The following is a 20,994-nucleotide window of genomic DNA, read 5'->3' as shown; positions in this document are numbered from 1 at the left end:
GACCCCCTGTGGGAATGGGTGTCCAAAGACGTTCCAACTTAATTGGCATTTTAATGACAAGAGAAGCGTCTACGTGACCACAGGGGTATAAAGTGGGGCCCTGTGCCCCACTCTAATTGGAGATCCAACCACATACCTGCTTGTCAGGCAGTCTTGGACCTCCGAGACTTTAGGGACGCCTTCATCTCGTATCGACTGCTTCCCATTGGGATTGAGAGAAACGCTGGCTTCGCCAGAGTAAGGATCATAGGGGTGAGAATACATCTGCTAGGTGTCTGTTTTGCGCACATTCAATAATTGCTCAGAGAGCCAAAAGGGTTCCATGGCACCTTTAAGAGACTTTTATTGTATTTTTTCCTGTCTTGTCTTTGTAGTGGCTGTGTTATCTGTAACACAGCAGTAACATTTAATAGCTAAGCTTGTCTTTTAACAATAAAGTAGTAACTGTTTAAGCTTTAACCTGACTCCTCCTGTTGCTGTAACAGAACCAAACACAATAAAAAAGAACCATAGCTGGTTTGGCGATCTTGCTGTGGTCAGGGGTAAACGTAGTAAGAGCTGAGCCTCCACGGGGCAGACTCTTGGGACACCCGTCAGCCTCCCTGGCTGCCCGCTGCAAAGGGACTTTGTCCTAGCAGTTAAAGACTCGGGTGTGATAGCCGGGGTAATGAGTGGTCTATGAGCCTATCGGCTAACACTAGTCCCAAGGTCCTGGTTCAGGGCAGGGCAGGGCAGGGCAGGGCAGCAATAGTCCCGCCAGTTTAAGAGGCCCAGAACGTAAATACAGAACGTGTGTTCCAAGGCCCGAGGCCTGTCACAGGTGCGGCAGCAAACACTGAAACTGAATGCTGGCCCTGGTGCAGGGCGGGGCAACAACCCAAACAGTACTAGAGGCCCAGGCTTGGGTACATGCTGGGGTGCAAACAAACACCGTAGCAATTCAACAAGAGGGAGGCAGGCCCTGGTTCAGGGCGTGGCAGCAACCATGCAAGTTTGAGGAAGCTCCTGACTCAGGAGGAGAGCAGGTAGTTCACCTGCAGTGGGGATAAGGGAGAGACTGCCACCTACTCCACTGTGCCCTGGCCCAGGGCCCTAAAAGCAGCAGGACAGCTGCTGCTGGCTCAGCGAGGGCTCCAGCCTAAAACTCGCTAGCATAGGGCTTTTACCAGCCTGTGCTATTCCCTGGGCCATTTCCTTTTTTCTCCTCATCAGGTACCTGTGGTTGTAGCAGGTCACTCGGGGAGTCGAGGAAGGTCTCCTCCGGCAGGAGTTCCAGCAGCCTGATCCAGGCCTCAGTGGCTTCCAGGTCCTCTGGCTCCAGCTGGTAGGCTGGCTGCAGCAGGCAGGATTTTCTGGGCTGGCCATCAGGATCCTGCTCATCCAGCAGCTCTGGCAGGCTCTCAGGGTTCAGGGGTGCTAGCTGGCACAAGGGTTCAGGCAGGTCCCACCACTCAGGTCCTCCTGGCTCTCAGGTAGAGCCTGCCACTTCAGCAGGCACACACAGACCCAGGCTACATCTACATTTGCAAGATTTTGTGCAAAAGCGCCCACTTTTGCACAAAAACTTGCCTCCTGTCTACACTGGCTGTGAGTTCTTGCACAAGAACACTGACATTCTAATGTAAGAAATCAGTGCTTCTTGCGCAAGAACTATAACACACCTGCTCAGGAATAAGCCCTCTTGCACAACTGTTCTTGCGCAAGAGAGGCCAGTGTAGACAGGCAACATGAATTTCTTGTACAAGAAAACTCAATGGCTAAAATGGCCATCAGAGCTTTCTTGCACAAGAGAGCATCTACACTGGCACGGATGCTTTTGCACAAAAGCACATGCCAGTGTAGATGCTCTCTTGCACAAATACTTTAGTGAAAAACTCTTGTCAATGTAGACATAGCCCCAGGATACAGGCAGGCATCAGGGCTCCAGCAGGTCCTTGGGTTCAGTCAGATCCTTCCCTGCAGGCCCAGAGCCCAGCATAGGCCTCCATAGGCTGGTTAGCAGGTCTAACCAAGTCTCTGTGGCAGAGCACTCTGGACAGACCTCTACCTCCCACTCTCAGCCTGGCTCTTTCTAGTCCTAACCCTTCCCACTGACTTCTGGTCAGGTGATAGGGAGGGGCTAGGCTGTGCCTAAAATGGCTCCCAGAGGGTAGTGGGTGGCTTTGCCACCCCCACTACAATCCTATACTAATAAACCAAGCCCTGTGCTACCGGTCATTTCATTATCTATCTTTTACCCAAGCGGTCTACAAAGTCAAACAGCCTGCCTGGCTGCCACTAGCACTGATGGCTGGCTTCTCTGTCTCACTGGTCAACTAGGCCAAACAGTTGCCACTGACGCCCTAGCATCACTGAGCTATGCTGATGTGTGCACATCTGGAGAGAGAGAGTTGGCTTCTGCTGCAGATGGCCTACAAGGCCAAACAGCCTGCTAGCTGTCATCCTAGCACTGCTGGGTTGTGCTGATGATATGCACACAGAGAGCCCTGAGGGACGGGTGAGCACCCCCTAAAAACTCTCTGGTTGCTGGGCTGATTAAAGTCACGTGTCTGTTGCTGGGCAGACTAGAGTCACATGCCTAATTTTCCCTGCCACTGTTTTCCTCCTGATAGGAGATGGTGACCAAGGTACTGGCTGCCATTTTAGAGGGAGAGAAAACAAGATGGAGGACAAAGGAAACAACATGGTGAACATAGAAAGGAAAACCTCAGCACTCTTCCCCAAGAGCGGGAGGTAAGGGGGTGAGGAGGATGCTTACCCATTGTTCTGGAAAAGCATAGTGCATGTACTGAAGGTGACCCTGTGGACACCTTATTTTAGCATTTACAAATTTATGCCCCATTTGTTTCTTAGTTTGCACGTTCCCTCGTGCTACCAAAGGACAGCTTTTATTTGCCAATTGTGTTTAGTTCTTTATGGTGGACCTGGGACCATAACTGAGGAATGTAGTTTTTGATAGATTTAGAAGCACTTTTAAATAATTAGTATGGATGTAGTGTATATATTTGTAGTGTATATGGGAATATATGTATAGTATGTATATGTATACATGACATGACCTTATAACAATTTATTTTTTAATGTGGTATTGTGATTTTGTCTTTGTGGTACTGCTGATAGCAACGTGCTTCTATTAGGGCAGAAGTTCCCAACCTGTGGTCTGTGGACCCCAGACCATCCATGAGGACACTGCAGGGGGTCTGCAGAAAGTTTATAAAATATCTGGGCCCGATCCCTATTTTTCTTTTCCTTTTCTTCTTCCCCACCTCATCACGAAGCAGCTTGCTTTAGATCCCGTGCCCTGGATGCTAAGGGAGTGAGGGGAAAGTGCTTGCATCTCATGCATGCCTCTCACACACCAGCAAGACAGGAGAGGCATGCATGGCACACAAGCACTTTCCCCACACTCCCTTTGCTTCTGGGGAATGGGATCAAAAGCAAGCTGCATTGTGGTGCACATGGCTGCCACCCCCCTTGCTCCTGAAGTTCCACCCTTGTCCCATACCCACTTGAAATTTCACTCTTGTGGAGCTGGCAGCTCCAGAGCTCCCTTTGGCAACGAGAGCCCCCTCATTCTGTGGATGGTCAGGGGACAGATGGGACAGGAGCTGAGGAAGCAGCACAGGTGAACAGCAGCCAATGGGACCTGAGAAGCTCCAGGCCCTGCAGTCTGCCCATCCCTCAGCCCATGCTGAAGCTGACAAGTTGCAACTGTCCTCTGGAGTTGGCTTATAAATGGGTCAGACACTTTTTACCATTTCCCCCTCTTTTTTTAATGTCACCCCGCTCTAACCATTCAAAAGCTGTTAGACTGGCAGGAAGGGTTTAATTGGGCTAGCAAAAATGGATCGTTTGGGGAGTCCGTGACATTTTAATAGATTGAAAAGGGGTCCGTATGCTCAAAAAGGTTGGGAGCCACTGTATTAAGGCATTTATAGTTACCAAGAAACGCCACAGGATGACTGTGGGTTGTGTGAAGAAATACTTTGTTTGTTTTAAACCTGCTACCTATTAATTTGATGTGCCCATGTCTAGTTCTTTTGTTATGGAAGCAAGTGATATAGATAAACATAATCACTAAACTGCAGACTCGAATGACCTTTTCCAAGCTTGGGGAGGTTAAAAACCACATCCAAAGCCCCGTGCTTACACAGCACCTTGATGTACATCTCCCACAACCGCACGAGCGAATTTGTATGTTTGCAAGAGGAACACATTCTGCAGGCAAAGCAACCCACCTTATTGGTTTCCTCCTCCCGCCGCACAATCAGCTGGGATCTCTTCCAGCCCCGTAGCCAGGACTGAAGAGTGCTGATGTTCCCAGGCCTTTCCAACAGCGGGCGCTGCTGTTTTCACCCCCTGCCAACCCACCGTCCCGCTGCTTGGCCCCTCCACTCTGGGGCTCAGCCTGGGCCAGGGCACTTTGCCTGGCTTGGATCCAATAGCGCTCCTGGAGGAGCGGCGGCCGCATTCCTGCCCCAGGCACACGCCTCCGACTTGTCCACACAAAGGTAGGGATGCCGAGGGAGGGGTCGGGCTGGCCGCGATCTCTTCCTGTTTGGCTGCCTTCGCTATCAGGAGGGAGGAGCTAGACCTGTTCAACTTGCTCTGTGCTGTGGGACTCTTCCCCCCCGGCTGCGGGCATGTGTAGCGACTCGGGTCACCGCTGTCCAGAGGCTTGGCCGTGTTGTTCGCCGCATGCTCCGAGCATGGACCGGGAGACGATGAGCGCTCAGCAGGCCGAGGAGGAGCCGGCTGCTGCCTCCCATCCGCCACTAGCCCGGCTGCTTTCCGCCCTCTTCTATGGAACCTGCTCTTTCCTGATCGTCCTGGTGAACAAGAGCGTGCTGACCACTTACAGGTGAGCCGAGGGGACAGGGCTCAGCCCCCTCTGCCCGGCTCCCTCCTCGCCCGCGCGACCTGTGAGCTGGGGAAAGAGCATTGATGCTGCCCCCCAACCCTCCAGAGTGGACGGGGGGCGGAGGGGGGGGGGGGGAGCAATCCGATTTCATCCGCGATCCACCCACAAGCGTTCTCGGTCTTGTCTGCAAATCCTTGGGTGTGGAAATAACTTAGCCGGGAGGGTAAAGTTGCGCCGCGATAGAGGTAGTGAGGGAGTTAGCTATTCCGTTTCCTCGTCTCAGGGTGGGCTGAGTCACTGGGTAATTTGCTGTGGAGCATGTACCGTTGGTAGAGCCCTGCCAGGGTACAGCTCGTGTATCCGAATTTATAGCCACAAAAGTGAGCTGTGGATATCGGTGTGGACGCCCACAGATATCTGCAGGTTTGCAGGGTTCTCCCTACAACATTTGTATCCATGTCCATATCCACAAAAACCAGCTGCAGGTATCCGTGGATATAAAGCAGAGAGCCATGATTTTGCAGAGTTCTAACCACATGCCAGTACTTTCTATGGTCACCTTTCATCCTGAAGGATCCTGAAGCATACATAAGGATCCTTAATGAAATAACGGAGCCACATCTGAGGTGGAGGGTAAAGGCAACCAGCTAGCAAAATGCAGTACAAGTGGTACCTCCCTGGTCCTGTACTGCACTGTCGGGACCCAAGCGGTCCTGAAACAGGTAGTTTGTAAACCTCATTTTTTAAAGAGGAACGGTTCTTTCGAAAAGGTTTTTGTTGTTGTTGAAAGAACCGTGTCTAGACTACTTTCTTTTTGGAAAGATCCTCTTTTGAAAAAGCAATCGGAAGAAGATATGGAAGTTATACACCCAAATTTGAATATCTTCTTTCAAAAGTATCAGAGGGGTAGTCCTGTTAGTCATGCATCTGACGAAGTGGGTCTTTGCCCACAAAAGCTTATGCTCCAACACTTCAGTTAGTCTATAACAGTGGTCCCCAACCTTTTTAGGTTGTCAGGCGCTAGGGGGCGTGGCTGTTTCCCCGCCGGGCGCCAGGGGGCGGGGCCCCCCCATAGCTGCGTGCCCGGGGGCGGGGCCCCCCCATAGCTGCGTGCCCGGGGGCGGGGCCCCCTCCAAGGGCCGCACGCCCGGAGCTGGCGCTCCCCCTCCCCCCCGCTGAATGCCGAGCGCCCGGAGCCGGCGCTCCCCCCCCTCCCGCCAAGTGCCGGGCGCCCGGGGCCGGCGCTCCCCCCCCCTCCCGCCGAGTGCCGCGCGCCCGGGGCCGGCGCTCCCCCAGCCGAGCGCCACGTGCCCGGGGCCGGCGCTCCCCCCCGCCGCCGAGTGCCGCGCGCCCGGCGCTCCCCCCGCCAAGCGCGCTCTCCCCGCAAGCGCCGGTGCGCCATGTGCCCGGGGCCAGGCCAGCCCCGAGCACCTGGCGGGTGCATTGAAATGCCCCCGCGGGCGCCATGGCGCCCGCGGGCACCGTGTTGGGGACCACGGGTCTATAAGGTGCCATAGGACTCCTCGCCATTGTTTCAAAAGTGAAAGCAAAACTACACCAGTGCTTTAAAGGAGGAAGTGTTCTGATAGTCTATGCAAAGAATTACAATATTCAGAAGCCTACAGGTAAACGTTTTTTTCTCTTTGTAACTAAGAGTATGTCTAGACTGCAGGATTGAGAAGAGATATTCTGAAAAAAACTTCTGAAAGTGAGTGCCCACACTGCCAAAGCACATCGAAAAAACGATCTGCTTTTTGGAAAGACACTATCTGGCATTTAAGCCATGATTACTATAGATGGAGTGGCCACCAGAGCATCTGTGCTTTTTTCCTCTTTCCTCTTCTTTCTGAAAGAGCTCTTTTGAAAAAGGCGTTCTTCCTTGTTCAATGAGGTTTACCAATGTCAGAAAAACCCCTCTGTTCTTTTGATTTTCTTTCAAAAGAACATGTGGACATAAGTGAAGTCTTTTTGGAAATACTGCTGTTTTTCTGAAAACCCCGCAGTCTAGACATACCCAAAGTCTTCAGCCCAAGGGCTTTCCCTGAGTATCTGTATCAATGGTGTCTCTTTTCATCTAGCCAATTTACTACGTTTGCAACTGTAGTTTTGTTTTCATAATAAAAGATTGTTCCTTTTTTTCTGATTAACTGGTATTGGTTGATTCTTGAAAAAAGAGCTTGGGATATCCTTTGGGTTGGTTTCAAATGTCTATCCGTTTGTTTTATTTTGGAGTTCAAAGCATTTCATGGTGGCAGCAGTCCCCCAAAATCTGGGTATTAGGGCTTTGTGTACGGGGGGGAGTTTTTGTACCAAAGCCTGTAGAGGCAAGGATTTGGAGTGCTCTTGCAGGCCCCATACTTCTGCATTTGTCATGCCAGAGCGAGGAACAGCCTTGATAGACCTTTGCAATGAACTCTGTCATTCTTAGGGTTTAGACTGCAACTTATTTGTGTTATATGCTTGTTTATTTTAGCGTGTAAATAATTCTTGTTTCCTTTTTTTAATAATCTTTTAGTTAGTCTATTAGAGTATGTCTACACCGCATGCTTATTTTAAAATAAACAGTTTTGGAAGAAATATTCTGAAATAGCTTATTTCGAAATAGCGCATCTACACACCAAAAATAGCTATTTTGAAATAGAACGTCCACACTGATTGGACACTGAATCATATTTAAAGTCACCCGGAACCACTTCAGGCAGGGCATCAGGATGCAGCTACTTCCAGGAACTGCTGCGTGAGGCTATCCCCATACAGCTGTTTTTCAGGTTCTTCACTTTTGCCTACCTCCTTGAGGGACAGCAAAGCCTTTGCTCTGACTGCTGTGGTGCCCTTCCGGACACCTCTGCACTCCAGCCATGGAGCCGGAGCTGCCTCTAGGCAGTCAACATTCCTCATCTGTCTTGCAGCAGTTTCTGCAGGCTCCCCTCCTGGCCCTTCAGGAACACAACTCCTAGCTGATTGAGGGAGACCCTTATCATCTGTCTGGGAGCACAGCTCTTCTAGCTGCATCCCACCGTGCACCACCACTTCTGGGGTCTGGACAGCTGTTCTGATTGGTGGGACTGGCTCATCATGGAGCAGTAGGACGATCAGCAGTGGCTCCAGAATTTCTGCATGCGAAAGGACCCTTCTGGAGCTGTGTGCCTGGCTCTCAGGGCCTTTAGGGAGGTGCACACATCTGCCATCCGGTTGACATACTCCCTGGGGCCTCATACTAGGAGCCTGTGCCTTGCCCCTCTCTGCTTTTCCTCCAAAATATCCCCACCCCTTTCCTCCCTTCCCTGCAAAGACAATAAAAGAGACATTGATTGTTTGGAAACAATAAACTCTGTGTGGTTTTTATTTGGGGTCACAGTAATTAGGGAGGGACTGGGGAAAGCACTTGGGAGAGGAGATGGGGGCGATGAGAGAGGAATGGGGGAGGAAAGGCTAAGCGCTGGGGGTAGGAGCCGAGCTCAGTTGGTTTCACCACCTCATGTGCAGGGACCTTAGTGACCACAAGGGGGGGGAAGGCTAGATGGAGAAGCAGGAAGTGGGGTGGAACAGGGTCAGGCATAGGAGGTGGGGCAGGACTAGGAAGTGGGACTGGGTCAGGAGCAGCAGCAGGAGAAGGAACTGGTTCTGTGCCGGTGAGGAGAGACTGTACGGCCATGCACATGGTACAGCCCTGATGCAGCAACTCCCTCCCTCTCCCGCCCCCCTCCTCACCCCTAGCTGATTCAGCTGTGGAGAAAAGAGAGATGGTCAGTCATCCATGGAGACACTGTCCCTGAAGCCTTGCCCTCATCTCTGAGTCAAGACCGACAGTTGTCAGGTCAGATGAAGGTGATGTACTGGGAGCAAGGCCATCTGTGGCCTGGATGATGGGCCCTTTCCTACAGAGGCCCAGATGTCCCCGGCGTGGGGGAAGCTCATTACCACCACATCCCAGTGTCAAGCACACATGGGAAGTTGCCAGCCACACCAGGATTCTGCAGGTGGGAAGGAGGCCTCGGGTCGGCTGGGCTTGTCTCGGTGCCGCACACACTCTGGGTCTGGCAGTAGTGGCATCCCAAGGGGAGAGGACTTGTTTCCCTGACTGCTGGAGGAGAGGGGGTCACGGTATAGAGGGGGAGATGTATGTGAGCATGCAGGCATGCTCGTGTGCTATGTGTGTGGGGCCATGTCCCCAGCCTCTTTCTCGTGGTGGCTTGTGGTGGGTGTCCCACATGGGTGTCAGAAGTGTGGCTGGCCTCCCCAAAACCTGTGAGCAAGAGCTCAGGGGTGCTCTGGTGCAATCTCCTGGGGCTGTGTGGCCCAGACTGGTACTGTATGTGCATTCACATGCACAGACTGCGGTGCGATCCCCAGGTTGAGAAGGCTGCACATGGAGTGTGCTCCAGCCCTTCACCATCTGCTACCTTCACCCTGTCTGTGTCAGGTACCTAAGATCACTCACCTGATGTTCCTTCACCAGCCTTGGAGGATGCCTGGGCACATCCAGGGCTCCAAGGTCAATGTGGTGATAGTGCTGGCCATGTCAGGGGTCTCCTCCTCATCTTCCTCCCCACAACCAGCTCTGCCCTCCCGTGTGGGCGACGACAGGCAATGATAAGCATCTCCTGCCCTGAATTGACCACCGGAGGTGGGGAAGGGACTTCACCGTTCCCTAGGATGCAGTGCAGGTCCTGATAATAGGGGCAGGTGTGGGGTTCTGTCTGGGAGCGGGAGTTGCACTTCTTCGCCCTGGCATACGCCTGGCAGAGCTCCTTAACTTTCATCCAGACCTTCTCCTGGGTCCGGATGTGGCCCTTTGAGGCCAGGCTGTTGGCTATGCGGCTGTATATGGTGGTGTTGCGCTGTCTGGTGTGGAAATCCTGGAGGTTTTCCTCCTTGCCCCAAACCTCTTTGAGGGCCAGGATCTCCACTCCAGACCAGGATGGCATAGGCCTCTTGTGGTGCTCCTTGGGAGTGGTGCAGGGCTTGAGGGTCATTCATGATAGCCCAATGACATGCTGTGGCAGCTGTGGTGTGGCTGAAGGCTGTACAGGCCAGCTTCCTGCCACAAGCACTTTTCCCTTGTGGCTGAAGCTTTAAGGGCTGCAGGGGAAGAGGAACTATAGAGTCCTGATGAGTGTGGACCGAATGGCCAGCAGGGCACCTGTGGGATCTCCTGGAGGCTCTTTATTTCACAATAACTCAAGCTGTTGTGTCTATACACGCCCTAATCTGAAATAGCTATTTTGGAATAGGCGTTATTCCTCATGGAATGAGGTTTACAGAAGTTGGACTAAGCCTTCCGTTATTTCGAAATTATTTTGAAATAACGGAATTGCTGTGTAGATGCTCACATTTATTTCAAATAACTATGCGGTGTAGACACACCCTTACAGAATTGGCTACAGGAGTTGATTTGGGATGAAATCTAAGATACCAGTTGATCTAGGATAAGTGGCCAGTCTCTTGAGACTGGAAGCAACCTGAACATTACGTGCTTTTTGGTGTAAGTGACCATTTTTCACTAATTACAGCTTGCCTATGTGGCAACATAGACTGAAGAGCCAAAGGGGACTGTCTATGATTATTTGATAAAACAGTTACAGTGATTCAGCAGTTCACTACTGGGTTGGTAAAAATTAACTGTAGAACATTTCGTCATTTTGGAGTGTCTGCTCTGTTTTTGATGGTGTAACCTGAGGTAGCACTCACGGTAATGAGCTACTCCATGTAGCTTGACAATAGCAAGAGACTGAAAAATGGTCAAGAACTTCCTGAAACTGACACTTACAAAGATCAGGTGGGGGAGTGGTTAATCCCTTTAATTTTAGATCAGATTTAGTTCCAATATGTACAAATAATGAAAGCAGTGTGGTAAAAAATAAGGGGTTTTTAATTGATTTTTTTCCTTCAAAATTTTATGATTTTTTTTTTCAGAAATGTTAACCAGCTCCATAGCTGGTCAAAACTCACCTGAAACTGTCAGGCAAAAAATAGGCTCTTGAAAATTCCCATATAAGTTACTTGTTTGAGTTCACAGAGGGAGTTTGAATCCAGATCTCCTGAATTCCAAAGCAGATTCTTACTCATAAGTTTATTCTTCTACCTACCTGCTCACAGGTAGGTAGAAGTGTGCTCACAGTGTGCCTCAGGGCACACTGAAGGCCTATGTCAGGGGTGGGGAACCTCTTTTGGGTCGAAGGCTGCTCGGGTGCTCAGATCCTTGGGGCCAGATCCAGGCAAGGAGCCTGAAGTTCCCCACCCCAGCTTATGTCCTGCATCGTAGTTCATTAACACAGATCTCTGTGGCCAATGGAATCCTATTGACTTAATTAGAAAACAAAATCAAATACAGAATTAAGACCAATTCAAGTAATAAAACAAGTATAAAAAGTAGTAAAACAGTGAATAAGCTTAGGGGATGAATATGATTCTGTGTTGTAATCCTTTTGTAATCCAACAGCAGCACAAAGGTGACACAACTACTGTTATTAAATCTTTCCATCTTAGATAGGGGAGATTGCAGGAGATAATAAAGAGCATTTCCTGATCTGAAGATTGTTTCCAGCTCAGCAGCAAAATTACTGTTCCATCAGATACAAAAGATTAGCTTTTTCCTAAACACCTAGGCTGTGTCTACCCTGGCCGTGAGTTCTTGCGCATGAACACTGACATTTTAATGTGTGAAATCAGTGCTTCTTGCGCAACAACTATGATGCTCCCGCTCAGGAATAAGCCCTCTTGCGCAAGTGTTTTTGCACAAGAGGCCAGTGTAGACAGGCAGCCAAGACATTTGGCGCAAAAGCAGTTTAATCAGAAAAAAGCCCTACTGGCTGCTTGGACGCTCCTGCAGGCAGCTCCCGACTTCCTGGTAACCCGAGCCCCCTTAAAGGCAGACGTAGCCTGCAGAGGCCACGAGGCAGAAGCCCTTCTGCCGCCTCTGCCAGAGCTCTGCCACGTGGCTCTGCTGCCTTCCCCAACAGCCACAAGATCACCAGCCCAGGATGGCCGCTCCGGGGGGGAACAGCCACCCGCACCCCACAGCACAGGAGGCCCCAAAGGGCAGGAAATGGAGAGCCCTGTCCTGGTCCCCCGGGGGAGCTCGAGGCCCTCCTGGACCTGTGGGCGGAAGAGGAGGCCCTCCACAACACCCAGGGCACTGGTTGACACAATGCGGATATCTTCTACTGCATGGCCCAGGCGCTCTCACACCAGGGACATCCAGTCCAGACCCTCAAGCAGGTCTGGGCAAAGGTCAAAGAGCTGCGCCTGGGCTATGTCCGGGCCAGGGGGCAGGAGCCAACAGCTGCCCCCGCTACCAGTGGCTCCACCGCATCCTGGGCCAGGCAGCACCCCACCGATCGTCTGTACCCGTGGACACGAGCAGGTGCCCCTTCGTCACCAGGCCCAGCGAGGCGAGGGAGGAAGACGAGCCAGCCAGCGGGTCAGATGAGGAGGAGGACCAGGGCAGCAGCGTGAGCCTGCAGCTCGAGGTCGTCTCCAGCAGCCCTGACTCTCCCGTGCATCCTCGGAGGCCGGGGAAGGATCCAGTGGTGAGTGTTGCACTTTGCGCTTACAAGGGCTGGGGGGAGCCAGGCGCCCGGGGGGGCAGGAGAGGGAGGGAGCATCACTTAGGCAGCGTGAACTGCACGCTGTGTAGCATTAGCAGTATGCAGCATGTGCAGCCACATGCAGCCTGGTGACTGAGTGGCATGTGGCCGTGGCAGGCAGCTCCAGGGCATGCCTGGGACCGTGCTGCTCACTCACGTCCGGACCAGGGGGGAAGGGTGGATGCCGGCTGGAACCAGCCAGAGCCCCAGGGGCTCAGGTCACAGCCCACAGCTCTGCAAAGGTGCAGCACACAGAACGGCACACTGTTCCATGCCTCGCTATGAGGCACAGCCAGCTGCTGGTGGGAAAACTGCAGTGTCACAGCCCTGTGAGTGTGGCCCCCCACTGAGCCCCTCGTCTGCTCCCGGTGCCTTGGCTGGCCATCCGAGGGAAGTCCCCACTGTAGCCACATACATCCCTGGGCTACTGTATGTGAGGGATAGCAGGAGGGGGAGAGAGGAAGCGCTCGGGCCAGCCCTAGGGCCACCTGAGTTTCGCTCCAAGGATGGTACACTCCCCAGTCACCCCTGGTTCCGTCCAGGAGACAGCCACGTGATGGGGATCTGAGAGCCCAGACGACGTCTGCCAGATGTGCTCCCAGGCACTGTGTGGGGATTCATCTTGGTCCGTGTCAAACACCATTGATTAGCCCAAAGCCTTACAGCCTCCCCTGGCAGGGAGTTCCACAGGTTAACACAACACACGCGCCCTCCCACCCCTCAAGGGGCCAGGACACAGACCGGTGGTTACAATACATGGAGGAACACCCTTCTCGGGGGCAGTGCTGTATGCAAACATACAACACGGGGGGGGGGCAGGAAGAGTGGGCCCAAGCCACAGTACCGTGGTGTCACCTGGCCTCAGGGTTGGAGGGAATGGGGTGCGGGGACGGTGGCCGGGCTGCATGAGTGACCTATCCTTTTCTCTGTTCCCTGCAGCAGGACCAAGCAGGAGCGGGGGACTCTGCAGCCCTGCGGCAGCAGCAGCAGCACCCCCAACCACCCAAGCCCCAAGCCAGCGGGTCCAGCAGCAGGACCAACTGCTTCGGTGGCATGTGCAGGCCGTTGAGCGCATTGAGGCGGCCATCACCCGGCGCGTGGAGGCGGACGTTGAGTGGTGTCAGCAGGCCTGGGGCCGCTTCCAGGCCCAATGTGAGCGAGTGGCAGATGCCATCACTACCCTCACCGCTCACTTTGGGCATGCCGTGCACTACGGCATGGCAGTGCCCCATCCACGCACCATCCCTCCCATAGCAATGCCCGTGTCTCCTCCTCCTCCTGCTCCCTCAATGCCCCCTCCTCCTCCTGCCTCTCCTGCTCCCGCAATGCCTCCTCCTCCTGCCCACCTCCCCGTTCTGCCTGCCCCAACGCGGCCTGGCCCCCATGTCCAGGTCCGCCCCCCCAGAGGCAGTCGCAGGGGCCACCCCTCCCAGCAGTAGCTCACCTGTGAGTAGAATGTCCCCGAGGTAGTGGCCGCGTACTGTGTGCTCCACAATCTCGTAGAGCGGAAGGAGGAGGCCTTCCTCATGGCATGGATGGCAGACGAGGGCCAGGCCTTCGAACAGCCCCACACAGCTGCCATCCGCCAGGCGCAACACAATGGGGTGCACATCCGGGAGACCCTGATGCAGATGTTCTCCCAGGCCCCATAGTAGGGTCACCTCTGTCTCCCTTGACATCTCCTTCCCATCCCAAATCCCTGGGAGACCCAGCCTGGAGTCTTGCCTGCCCCTGGGCATGGAGTGCAGCACCCTTCCCCCGCCCCTCTCCACCTGGGACTTACCTGCATGACGACGGCACCAACAGTCGATCTGCCCATCCCGAACTGGTTTGTCACCGATCGGTAGCTGTCTGGGGTGGCCAGCTTCCAGAGTGTGATGGCGACCCTCTTGTCCACTGGGATGGGTGATGGTTCTCTAGAGCGCAGGGGCAAGCCAGGCACACAGCTCCAGGAACGTCTGCTTTCGCATGTGAAAGTTCTGGAGCAATTGCTGGTCGTTCCATTGCCTCAGGACCAGCCAATCCCACCAGTCGGTACCAGTGCCCAGTCTCCACAAGGACCTCTCCACGGTGGGGTGGGGATGGCACAGGGACACCATGGCCTCCCCGGTGAGGGAGTCCAGAACGACCTGTGCCTCGAGGTCCTGGAGGAAGAGTGAAGTAGCCTGGAGCAGCAGCTGCAGCCACTCCAAAATGGCCAGAAGGGGCCAGAGCAGGCACAAGGCCACCCCTGGCTCCATGGCACAACAAATGAGCTGAGATGAAAAAAATCAGCCAAAGGCACTAAAGGCAGAACGCAGTGATGTCCAATAAGGCAGAGGGCAACCACAAATAGAACTGCTACGGCTGTCAGTCCCTGCAAGATGTCCCAAAGCACGCAGCAGGAGAGAAACGGCTGTCCGGGGAGATGCCTTTAAGCACGTGTCTCAAAGGAGCACCAGCCCCCACCCCCGGAAAGGGCTGGTGCCCTTTTGCCCTCTTCAAAATGGTTCCGGGCTTCTGCTATTGCGCAAAAGCATCCCGCCAATGTAGACGCTCTTTTGCGCAAAAGCGCATCGCTCTTACGATGAGTCCTGGACCAATATAGATGCTCTCTTGCACAAATACTCTAATGCAAAAACTCTTGCATTAAAAGTATTTGCGCAAAATCTTGCCAATGTAGACGTAGCCTTAGGCTATGTCTACACAGCTTCCCTCTTCCGCAAAAGCCAATGCAAATGAAGCACGGATTAGCATACTGCCTTGCTTCATTTGCATAATTAATTAGGAGCCGTTTTTGCGCAAGAGGTTTTTATGCAAAAAGGCACTGTCTACACAGTGCCTTTTTGCGCAAAAAGCCCCCTCTTGCGCAAGAGCCATTCTTCCTGAAAAAATGAGGAAGAACAGCTCTTGTGTAGGCTTTTGCAGTAGAGGGCAGCTATGTACACGTAGCCCTATTTAGTGCCTATTTACATGAAAGTTCAGCTATTTATAGGAATCATTATATCTCACAAATTGAAGTATATTGAACTAGAGTGAAATAATTTTTTTTATGTGCTGCATTTTAAGGTGTGCAAAGAAAAACAGTTGAGTGAAGGCACTCAGCATTTAGCAAGTTTGGGGCCACAGATTCCAACTTGCGTTGCCATGGGATAAGACTCTATAGCAATTTGTTGTTAATCTGATGTCATAACATTAGCATACCCAGGCAGAATTAGTGCCTTGAATTTTTTTTTTTAGAATTAATTTAATATGGATTTTAAAAGATTCATGGAGACTTTATGATTATACAAAAACTAGCCAATTGGCCCGTCATAAGACGGGATTTTCAGGTCTTCTCTCCTGAGCTCTCTTGCTCCGTCTCTCTATGTATGTTCCTGTAGTATTTATACTGCCAGTGATATATTTCATTTTGGTGGAGGTGAGGTTGTGGTGGTAGAGGAGGGGGAGGAATGCCTTTGGCTAAAATAGTGCAAGATTACCTGGAACTTCAGTGGCAGTTGCAGATTGCTAAGCACTTTTAGATATCTTTAGCTGCTCTTGTAGATATCTAATATGCGTTTAGATGCTCATTTTTGATCATTTAGTCTAAGGGAACAGGAACCCTATTGCTTCCTCACACTTTTTTTGTACATGTTTTTATAGTTTTCTTTTCTTTTCAGATTTCCATCTCCAATAGTTCTTGGACTTGGGCAGGTAAGTTCAACAATAATGCTGTGTATATTGAAGTTAATTAAGATAGATAAAGAAATTAAGTGCTTTCATAGGGTATGTCTACACTACAGCACTAATTTGAACTAACTTAATTCGAATTAGCTAATTCGAACTAAGCTAATTTGAGTTAGTGCTTCTAGACCTCAAAACTAATTCAAATTTGCGTTTTGCTAATTCAAAATAGCATGTCCACATTGAGTGGACCCTGAACCGAAGTTAAGGCTTGCCGGAACCAGTGCCGGCAGGGTATCAGGTTAGGACTTAGAGTGTGGAGCTGCTGCCTCAGGCTAGCCGAGGGCTGTGGTTATAGGGACCCAACCCCCATCCCGGACAGACAGTTCTCAGGGTTCCCCGCTTGCTTGTTTACCTCGATGAGGGACAGCAAAGCAGTCCTGTCTTGGAGTGCCCTGAGTGCCCACACTCGGCACATCACAGCACTCGGCCATCAGCCTGGCTGCACTTGCCGCAGGCTGCCATCCGGGGGGGGGGGGGGCAATCGGGGGGTTGTCAGGATCCAGGAGGCCCTGCAGGAGAGCTTCCACCCCAAGGAGCCTGCAGAGCCACCCCAGTCCTCCCCATCGGGGGCTCGTGCCCCATTCCTCCCTCACCTCCTTCCACTTACCCCTTCCTAGCCCCCCTTCCTGATGTAAAAAATAAAGGACACGTGTTCAAAAATAGAAACTCTCTTTATTTAACAAAACTGGGGGGGGGGATTAACCTCTGGGGAGACTGGGAAAAGGATGTGGGAGAGGGGAAGGGAGAGGGTAGAAGATGGGAGGGGGAAACCTGGGAGGTCGGGTCCCTTTAAGCACAGCCCTGGGCTAGCCTGAGGCAGCAGCTCCACACTCTAAGTCCTAACCTGATGCCCTGCCGGCACTGGTTCCGGCGAGCCTTAACTTCGGTTCAGGGTCCACACAATGTGGACATGCTAGTTCGAATTAGCAAAACGCTAATTCAAATTAGTTTTTAGGTCTAGATGCACTAACTCGAATTAGCTTAGTTTGAATTAGTGCTGTAGAATAGTCATACCCCAAGACACTATAAGGGTATATCTACACTAGCCCCCTAGTTCGAACTAGGGAGGCTAATGTAGGCATTCGAACTTGCAAATGAAGCCCCGGATTTAAATATCCCAGGCTTTATTTGCATCTTACCGTCCTTGCTCCATTATTAAATCTCCTTAGTCCGAACTAACTGCCTGTGGCTACACGCGGCAGTTAAAAGGTAATTCGAACTAAGGCCTTAGTTCGAATTACCTGTTACTCCTCCTGGAATGAGGTGTAACAAGTAATTTGAACTAAGGACTTAGTTTGAGTTAACGTTTGACTGCCGCGTGTAGCCACGGGCAGTTAGTCCTGACTAAGGGGATTTAAAAATGGCGCCTGGATGGGAAGATGCAAATAAAGCCCGGGATATTTAAATCCCGGGCTTCATTTGCAACTTCGAATGCCTACATTAGCCTCCCTAGTTCGTACTAGGGGGCAAGTGTAGATAGACCCTTAGAGCTACCGAAACCAAACTTCGCATGGGATAACCTTTCATCCAGGAGAAGGTTTTACGGTACTTTGGGACCCGATTGGGGTCCCGCCCTGCCCCCCGCGGCATCTGCAGCCCTGGGCGTGAGCTGAGGGCCTCCTCCTGCCCGCGAGGTTACATAACCGACCCTCTCCTCCCCCCCCCCCGCCATCATGCAGTGCCCCCATGTACACAATGGCTTGGGCACCCGCCCTACACGTGCAGCCCCAGACGTGAGCTGAAGCGCCCCTCTCGTGTGTAACCTCCCCTCCACCCAGGGTCGCTCCGCACCTGCCCGCTCCCTCCTCCCCCAGAAACCAAAACCAAAGCCTGCCAGCCTTTCTGCTTAGCTCGCTGGGCTTATCCGAGCAGAAGGAATCCGTGTGCCTGCTTCAGCGCAGGGCGGAGGGGCCGGGTTAAACCCTCGATGCGTTACACTGTTGTAAAGCCAGCCGGCTGCTGTTCGTACTATGAGTGGGGCTCTTCTGAGTCTGGTTCCAGCCATCAGGGTTAGATGTGAGCTCTGAGCTTTTGCTTGCCAAGGCAGGGCAGGTGGATCCCTGAGCCAACCTTGCAAAGAGAAGTCCCCTTGCTCCTGGCCGCATGACTGTGTACTGTTCTCCTGGGGTCTGGCTGCTTGGTCCTGGGGGGAGGAGGGTCCCGCTGCTCTCATAGGGTCAGGTGTGGGCCAGGAGCCATCAAGTCCCCTCCTTTCCTAAATTTCCTAAATTTTGTTCCTCCGGTTTCCCGAGCAATGCCGGGTAAGTCCAGCTAGTAGTTCTAAATCTTCAGGTCTGGCCCAGACTGCAAATGTGACAGGTTCAAAAACAATAAGACTCATATCTCAGAATAATTGCTTTAGCCTGGCAAACAATAGACTTTGGATTTTACACAGTGTTTCTTTAAAGAAAGTCCAAAGTCTATTGTTTGCCAGGCTAAAGCAATTATTCTGAGATATGAGTCTTATTGTTTTTGAACCTGTCACATTTGCAGTCTGGGCCAGACCTGAAGTTTTAGAACTACTAGCTGGACTTACCTGGCATTGGCCGCCAGTTGTCAGGACAGGAGAGAGCACAGCTCTATGTCGTCTTTCACGTGCAGCTGCGAGGTGTTGGCAGAGGTTGTCTTCAAAATTTGTCACTGCTTTCCTCATAAGGGAATGCCAGTTAGTCCTGCCTGCAGCAGCTAGTTGAAACTGTAGAGGTTGAAGGCCTGTCCACTGCAAGTTGTTCTTCAGGTTGTCTTTATACCCCTTCCTCGGATGTCCCTGTTTGCGACTACCACGTACCAGCTCCCTGTAGAACAGCTGCCTCGGGATCCTGCTTTTGTTCATGCGGAGAACATGGCCAGACCATCGAAGCTGGGTCTGGAGGATCTTGGCTTCGATGCTTGTGGAACTAGCTCTATCAAGCACTTCTTGGTTAGTAATTCGGTCCTGCCAGTGTACTCGCATGATTGATCATAGGGAGCGCATGTGAAACTGCTCCATCTGCTTAATGTGCCTATGGTACAGGGTCCATGTTTCACAGCCATACAGGAGAGAGGTGAGGACCATGGCATTATATACCTTGAGCTTAGTTGAAAGGTGAATATCTTTGTGCTGGAGAACTTTAATACGTAATCTCCCAAGTGCCTGACTGGCTTTCTGGATCCTTGCTGTAATCTCTTTGTCAAGAGATCATTCATTTGATATTGTGCTGCCCAGGTACTTAAAGCTGTCCACTACCTTCAGTTATATGCTATCGATAGTGATGCATGGCTGTGGAGGAGCACTGTTTGGTGTAGGCGGGAAGAGGACTTCTGTCTTTCCGAGGCTAATTGCAAGACCGAAAAGTTTGAATGCTTCAGAGAACCCTGTCAATGATGGTCTGCAGGTGGTTCTCTTGGTGTGCCATAAGGGCGCAGTTATCAGCAAACGGCGCTTCGGTGATAAGCCTCTCCAGTGTCTTGGTCTTTGCAGTAAGGCGTCTCAAATCAAACAGTGAACCATCCAAATAGTATCTGATGTAAATACCAAGATCTAGGTCTCTGACAGCATGCATGAGGACTTGAGTGAGGAACAGGTTAAAAAGCACCGGGGTGAATACGCAGCCCTGCTTCATGCCATTGGAGATGTTAAATTTCTCAGATGGCACACCATCCGAGAGTACCTCTCCTGTCATGTCATCGTAAAACAGCTTTATGAGTGAGAAGAACTTCGGTGCGCAACCCAGCTTCCTGAGGATGATCCACAATGTATCTCAGTTAACCGTGTCGAATGCCTTCGTCAGATCAATGAAAACAGAGTAGCGGTTCATATTCTGCTCAAGGCACTTCTCTTGCACCTGTCTCATTATGAAGAGCATATCGACAGTACTGCGATTAGGGCAGAAGCTACATTGTGACTCGGGGAGACTCACTTCTGAAACTGTTGCAATTAGCCTGTTCAGGATGATGCGGGTGAAGATTTTCCCGGCAACGGAAAGCTGTGAGATACCTCTGTAGTTCCCGCAGTCAGCTCTTGCACCCTTATTCTTGTACAGAGCAACTATCATGGCATCACGGAGGTCAGATGGCATTTCTTCCTCTTCCCAAATACTGGTCAAGACATTATGAAAAACCTTAAGTGACTCCTCATTAAATGCCTTGTACAGTTCTGCAGGAATTCCATCCTTGCCGGATACCTTGCCGGAACTCATCTGACTGATGGACTTTCTAACTTCATCAACAAATGGAGGATCTCTCAGGTCTTCAATGGTTGGCTTCTGAGGGATCTGTTCCAGTGCTGGCTGACTGACTGATGATGGATGATTCAGGAGCTGACTGAAATATTCTTTCCATCCGTTATTAATGCCAGCCTTATCCCTGATCAACGTGGCTCCGTCTGCAGACAATAAGGGGGCAAAGCCAGACTTGGAAGGACCAAAGACTGACTTGATGGAGCTGAAGAACTCCCTTGGGTTGTTTAAGTCAGCATAGTGTTGCACTTCTTCAGCTTTCTTCTCCTACCACTAATCGTGATTTTTCGGATTTCTTGCTGAGCCTGGGCCTGGAGGAACTTAAACCTGTCTTTCTTAGAGATGGAGCCTGGGTCATTTTGCCACTCCATAAATGCCTTGTTCTTCTTGGCAACCAGGTCCTCAATAATACTGTTGTTCTCATCAAACCAGTCTCGATAATTGAATTTCTTGTGACCAAGCACTGACTTCGCCATCTCCATCACCATTTCTCTAAACTGGCTCCACTTCTGAATTGGACCTCCAATCAATGGTCCGTTGGCAGTCAACTTTTCATCAAGGCTTGACTGGAACTTGCGCAGATGAGAAGGCTGCTGGAGTCTGGCAATGTTAAAGGCTG

General features: G+C 51.7%; 1 protein-coding gene across 4 annotated transcripts in view; it reads left to right on the top strand.

Annotated features, from left to right (window-relative positions):
- The first annotated feature begins 2,620 nt into the window (after positions 1-2,620).
- The window catches only part of SLC35D2 (solute carrier family 35 member D2), a 56,620-nt gene continuing 38,246 nt past the window's right edge, over positions 2,621-20,994 (top strand). For 2 of the 4 annotated variants that reach the window (XM_006129362.3, XM_006129361.3), the window contains exons 1-2: positions 4,525-4,861; positions 16,092-16,125. In XM_006129362.3, the coding sequence (XP_006129424.1) occupies positions 4,644-4,861; positions 16,092-16,125 (252 nt within the window). In that variant the 5' untranslated portion in view covers positions 4,525-4,643. The other 2 variants (XM_025187892.2, XM_075931833.1) reach the window with 2 other exon arrangements.

This window comes from Pelodiscus sinensis, chromosome 6 (genome assembly GCF_049634645.1).
Source record: "Pelodiscus sinensis isolate JC-2024 chromosome 6, ASM4963464v1, whole genome shotgun sequence".
Taxonomy (NCBI): Eukaryota; Metazoa; Chordata; order Testudines; family Trionychidae; genus Pelodiscus; species Pelodiscus sinensis.
Note: the sequence above shows the minus strand (reverse complement) of the source record. Positions and strands in the feature narration are given on the sequence as shown.